This window comes from Pagrus pagrus (genome assembly GCF_965226575.1).
Source record: "Pagrus pagrus genome assembly, chromosome: 2".
Classification (NCBI taxonomy): Eukaryota; Metazoa; Chordata; class Actinopteri; order Spariformes; family Sparidae; genus Pagrus; species Pagrus pagrus.
In genome coordinates this window covers 24,370,974-24,377,026 of record NC_140186.1, presented here as the reverse complement: position 1 = coordinate 24,377,026, position 6,053 = coordinate 24,370,974, and the positions used below count along the sequence as shown (strand labels likewise).

At 46.2% G+C, this 6,053-nt stretch overlaps 1 protein-coding gene across 1 annotated transcript; it reads left to right on the top strand.

Annotated features, from left to right (window-relative positions):
- Window positions 1–1,797: 1,797 nt before the first annotated feature.
- LOC311271631 (tubulin beta-4B chain) lies at window positions 1,798–4,895 on the top strand. The gene is made up of 5 exons (XM_084377389.1): window positions 1,798–2,018; window positions 2,854–2,962; window positions 3,062–3,172; window positions 3,341–3,585; window positions 3,674–4,895. Exons 1-5 carry the CDS (start codon window positions 1,962–1,964, stop codon window positions 4,484–4,486), a joined length of 1,335 nt encoding a protein of 444 aa, XP_084233515.1. The 5' UTR covers window positions 1,798–1,961; the 3' UTR covers window positions 4,487–4,895.
- The last annotated feature ends 1,158 nt before the right edge of the window (window positions 4,896–6,053 follow it).

Below are 6,053 nucleotides of genomic sequence, written 5' to 3'. Positions count from 1 at the left end.
GATATTATTTGTGAGTCTTGTGTTTCAATATATTTCAGACTGTGATATAATAATATCTGATAATACTGACTGGTTACTTACTGGTCAATTACTGGTTAGTTATTGACTGGTGGGTGTCATGGATGTAGCTGAAGGCCATTTGAGGTGAAGAAAAGACAACTGAATAAAAACAGACCTAACCAGCATCCAGCTGATACAAGACTGCTGCTCAGTAAGTGATCACATCAGATTTCACCTCCTTATTTACCTGCAATGCTTTTTTTGGAAAACCTTGACGCCTGCAAGAACAAGTTGGGGAGTGCCATCACTTATGCTGACTATCAGCATTCTTCTTCCTTCCTTGCCCCCTTCAAGTCTCTGTTTTCAAACTTCCTGTCTCTACGGGCAACAGCACAAACACAATAAAGCTGCTTCCTAATGATGGACATTTAATTGGGTTGTGTATTCAAAATATTCACTGAGGAAACTGAGGTCATGTGTTTTCCTCTCAGAGTTTGGCAGCCTTAGCAGTCTGGGAGATGAACATTCTAACGAGGTGGAAACACTTGTCATACATCAACATTTCATGTCGGACCAGGACAGAAAAACAGCCTCAGAGAAGACAGAGGCCAGTTTGACAAAGGGAATATAATACCGAGGCGGTTTTCTTGACAGGTTTGGAACCTGGCAGCCTGGGATTGAGTCAGCAAGGACCGCTTACCGAGCTATCGGGTAATTACAGTTAGTGCTTTAGCACCAAAGCTGCAGGTATCTGTCTACCAGGAAACTCCATTAATCACCTCGGTACTCTCACTGGCCTCCATCTTTGTTCCTGAAGGCTGCGTACGGCCCTGGTTCGGAGGTCCATCCATCCATCCATTGTCTGTAACTGCCTATCCTTTGCAGGGTCGAGGGTGCTGGAGCCAATCCCAGACGACATTGGGCAAGCAGCGGGGTAGGCTACACCCTGGACAAGTCGCCAGTTCATCACAGGGCTGAGATATAGGGACAAATAACCATTCATGCTCACATTCACACCTACGAGCAATTTAGAGTGACCGATAAACCTCACATGCACGTCTTTGGATTGTAGGAGGAAGCCGGTGTGCCTGGAGAGACATTTTTAAGGAGATTACAAACACTAAAATACCTTTTTCTGCCACTGTTGGGCCTGATCCTGGTGTATAGGTGAGATACTTCAACAGAGATTCTGCCTTCATGGGAAATTTAAATAAATGATCCACAGGCAACCTAGAGATGAGTAATGTCTCATTTTTCATATCACGTGAAAATTGTGACTTACAGCCCCTTTAATCCTCAGCGAGAGGACAAATTCATGTGTCGGCAGCACACGACAGTCGGAAACAGATAAATAACAATCTAATATGAATAAATACAGCAAAATATTCAAAAGCTGTATAATTTTCCCCTCCGTGTCACAAGTGAGTCCATCTCTGGCCAGAATAAAGCTTGATACGAGTCTTGGAAACTGCAGGATTGAACCGTGTGCTGACCAGCATGTGGAGGAATGAATGAACACATCCTGAGTGTGGATGAAAAGGTGGAATCCTAAATGAACTGGCAATGATCTGAAGACATCACAGAGCAGGACCGTAGTGTGTCTGAGTCTGGGCTTTCATTAAGAAGAAAGTTAATCTAGTTTGGTTAATCTGTCTATCCCGCAGGCCTGTCAATCCCACAACAACCGGCCGCCAACAAACCAGCCCAGGCAGGCCACATTTCCGGCCGTGCCCGGTTCCCGTTGCCATGGAGATGACGTCATGCTGCAGCACCGGGACTAACGGCGCAGGCGCGGACGGTTAGGAAGAGCGAGACAGAGCTTCCGACGCAGCCAGAACTCCTCCGCCATTCAGCCACACCGTCGACTGAGGGCCAGGACCGAGCAGCATCAGCCCGTCGTCAGCTTCCCCCGTCAGTCCAACAGCTCTCCGTGAGACCCTTCCCCACACCGCAGCGACAACATGCGTGAGATAGTGCACCTGCAAGCCGGGCAGTGCGGGAACCAGATTGGAGCCAAGGTATGAAAAACACCCAGAGACCCCGTAGACGTTAATACCTGTTAACCGTCGTCGGTTTTATGTGACTGAATTCAAGTGTAGCCGTGATGCTGCCAGAGTGTGGGCCGTGAAGAGGACGGGCCGTCCACAGGAAACACTAAATAGGTCAACACGGTGGAGTGGAAAGTGTTGTATAAGACTGGTTAAAGGCAGCGTACAATAGCATCGTTGAGGATGGGCGGTGGCAAGCCGAGACATCCCCGCTGATGCCCTGTCAATGATGTGTGTGTGTGTGTGTGTGTGTGTGTGGTCAGAGAGAGAGAGGGGTGTGGCTCAGACACTGAAATCACTGTAACGCCGACAGACATGTAGTCAGTATTTTTAACACACACACACAAGGTCATATTAAATCATTATAATAATAATGTTTTAAGAGAAAGACATTAGGATGATATTTATTATCATCACTGCTTCGACTAATGAGTCCATTCTTCGAAGGTAGGGATGGATTTTGGGTCGATTCAAACGTTATTCTGAGGCTGCCGTGTTTTTAGCAGTGATTAAATCTTCCAGTGCAATCGTTTAGTCGATGAAATAATGAAAACTGGCCATCACAAGGTGATGTCTTCGGGTTGCTTGCTTCAGTCCATAATCCTTTACCAGGAGAGGCTGCAACAAGCAAATCGTTCGCATTTTTGCTTTGAAAAGGATTTGAGTGATCATTCGATCATCAAATTTGATGTCAGTTAACTTCCTGTCAGTCAGCTAATTGATTAATAGACAAGTGAGATAATAAATTATCAGTCGTTTTTATGAACTGTCTTCTGCCCAATCAAATCCACCCACCTGTCTGTAGTTCTGGGAGGTGATCAGTGACGAGCACGGCATTGACCCGACAGGATCCTACCATGGGGACAGCGACCTGCAGCTGGACAGAATCAACGTCTACTATAATGAGGCTTCAGGTCAGGACCGTTCAAAACGTGTTACTGTGAGCTTGTTGTTCTAATAGTTCGCCTTCTCTTTTCTAATAAAATGTTCTGACATGTGCATTCATGTTTCAGGAGGGAAGTACGTGCCGAGGGCCATCCTGGTGGATCTGGAGCCAGGCACCATGGACTCTGTCCGCTCCGGCCCCTTCGGACAGATCTTCAGACCCGACAACTTTGTCTTCGGTATATGATCAGCCACACTCACACTTATGTTGGTTATTACACAGGAAAAGGAAAGGTCATGTTAATTATCAGTATATTAGAGATCGGTGTTACATTCCATATAGAGATTTAGTCTAAATGATAAACCAAGACTGTTTGGCGGTAATCTAATTAACACCCTCCTTCCAGGCCAGAGTGGAGCCGGTAACAACTGGGCAAAGGGCCACTACACAGAAGGAGCCGAGCTGGTGGACTCGGTCCTGGATGTGGTGAGGAAGGAGGCTGAGAGCTGCGACTGCCTCCAGGGTTTCCAGCTTACACACTCCCTGGGTGGTGGTACCGGCTCTGGTATGGGAACTCTGCTCATCAGCAAGATCCGCGAGGAGTACCCTGATCGCATCATGAACACCTTCAGTGTGGTGCCCTCTCCTAAGGTACAGAAAAACGTTGCACTGTTTATTGGTTTTTGTTTTTCCTTTTCTGGCTTTTTATTCCCCTGATCTTTGCCTGTTGTGACTCCAGGTGTCAGACACAGTGGTGGAGCCCTACAACGCCACCCTGTCTGTCCACCAGCTGGTTGAGAACACAGACGAGACTTACTGCATCGACAACGAGGCCCTCTATGACATCTGCTTCCGCACCCTCAAACTCACCACACCCACATACGGAGACCTCAACCACCTGGTCTCTGCCACCATGAGTGGGGTGACAACTTGCCTGCGTTTCCCCGGCCAGCTCAACGCTGACCTCCGCAAACTGGCCGTCAACATGGTGCCCTTCCCTCGCCTGCACTTCTTCATGCCAGGCTTTGCTCCTCTCACCAGCAGGGGCAGCCAGCAGTACAGAGCCCTCTCTGTGCCAGAACTCACTCAGCAGATGTTTGACGCCAAGAACATGATGGCCGCCTGTGACCCGCGCCACGGTCGCTACCTGACCGTGGCCGCCGTGTTCCGTGGCCGCATGTCCATGAAGGAGGTGGACGAGCAGATGCTGAACGTGCAGAACAAGAACAGCAGCTACTTCGTCGAGTGGATCCCGAACAACGTCAAGACGGCCGTGTGCGACATCCCGCCCCGTGGGCTCAAGATGGCTGCCACATTCATCGGCAACAGCACGGCCATCCAGGAGCTGTTCAAGCGCATCTCTGAGCAGTTCACCGCCATGTTCCGCCGCAAGGCCTTCCTCCACTGGTACACCGGCGAGGGCATGGATGAGATGGAGTTCACAGAGGCGGAGAGCAACATGAACGACCTGGTGTCCGAGTACCAGCAGTACCAGGATGCCACGGCTGAGGAGGGAGAGTTTGAGGAGGAGGGAGAGGAAGAGGTTGCCTAAGGCTAAAATCATTCATCATTTCCCCCCTGCACTCATCATAACTACATCCAACCATCCATCCACTTATTTCACCCCTACTCTGCTCCTATTCTGTTCCTTTTTCTGTTGCAGCTCTCTCCTCTCTCTGTTCTCTTATCCCTGTATCCCCTCTGTTTCCCTTTCTCTCTGCCTCTCTACTTCCTTCCAGCCAGAGTAGGATTTACAACACTAAATCATCTCTCCCATCTCAGTGTTCATATAGAGGTAGCTAACACAGGTGTGCTCGTGGTCTTTTTGTCAGTAGCTTTCCGTTTATGTTCATTTATCATCATCAGTCAAACAGCACCTGGGCCAAGTATTCAATAAAACTGTCCAACCCACACAATTGTCTAATCTGGCATTGACTGAAATAAATCTGTTGGAAAAAATATCACTTTGTGATTTAGTGTTTCTTGTGTCTGATTCATTTTAATTGAAATATTTTAAATACAAACAAAATAAGAGGATATTTGCATGTTTGTGTATTTAAACCATTATTCATAAGGGACCATGTACAATATTAAACACAAATGTGATGTGTTGTATCAGCAGTGTTCTCTGTAGTCCATTGGTAGGTCAGGACTAAACACTGACAGGACAGCACTAAGCAAGCTGGACAAGACACAAAATACAAGCTCTCAAAGAATAGATTACTTTTGACTGAAACAGACAAGAGCGTATCGACAACTTTTGATGAGGCACATTTTGGCTTTCAGACTTACTGTTGATGTCACAATATGAAGGCAAACCAAAATGGAGACCTGCATTGTCGACAGATTAAGCAGTTTTGCTTGAACACCACAGGGAGGCAGTATGAGACAGATGACTTGAATGCCTCTGAGCAGGATGATGCCTCTTTTTGTAGGAGGACGCCTTTTTTTCCACCATGATACCTGTAACATCAAATGTTATGATGTGTCAGCTACTTATTTATAGTAAAGCAGAAGATTTTGAAGCTTGTTTACTTGAGCAATAGCAAGAAGCACCATCCTAGCCAGCTTCCCATATAGCTCATATGACATGACCAAGCATGCATTTTCTATAGGAAACAACCAATAGAGCATATTAACACGGCATCCAACATCACACTCAGGGTGGAGGGATAATGTAATGTGTTCCAGGTTGCAAGTCGTATAAATGTGGGGAATCTGACAAACTATTATCATTTTACTGCTTCCTGATTGATCAGCAACTGGGATACGGATAATGAAAATCTATAGGGACATCGGGCCATATTTAAAGATAAAACAATGACTTTGATAACCCATGAGCTAGCGTTAAGTGACAGTTGGCATTCAACCACGACCTAGCTTACATTACTGAGATAGTGTGACGTGATGCAATTGAAAGGCATAAATTAATCTTAAAATATGAATATTTATTTAAAGGGGCTATATGTAAGAATTCTAGTTGAATACATTAAAAGAAAATATCAACAGAATGTGAATGAATAACAGTTTTGACATTATAATGTCAATGTATGATGTTGTGGAGATATCTACTTAAGTTAGCATGCTAACCAGCTAGCTGCGGTCCATCCTGATCCAAA

What these genes read in the sequence shown, in the direction of transcription:
- LOC311271631 (XM_084377389.1), top strand. Translation starts at nt 1,962, where the DNA reads ATGCGTGAGATAGTGCACCTGCAAGCCGGGCAGTGCGGGAACCAGATT. An exon ending in CTACTATAATGAGGCTTCAG is followed by an intron (nt 2,963 to 3,061) that starts GTCAGGACCGTT and finishes TTCATGTTTCAG; the next exon opens with GAGGGAAGTACGTGCCGAGG. An exon ending in ACCCGACAACTTTGTCTTCG is followed by an intron (nt 3,173 to 3,340) that starts GTATATGATCAG and finishes CCCTCCTTCCAG; the next exon opens with GCCAGAGTGGAGCCGGTAAC.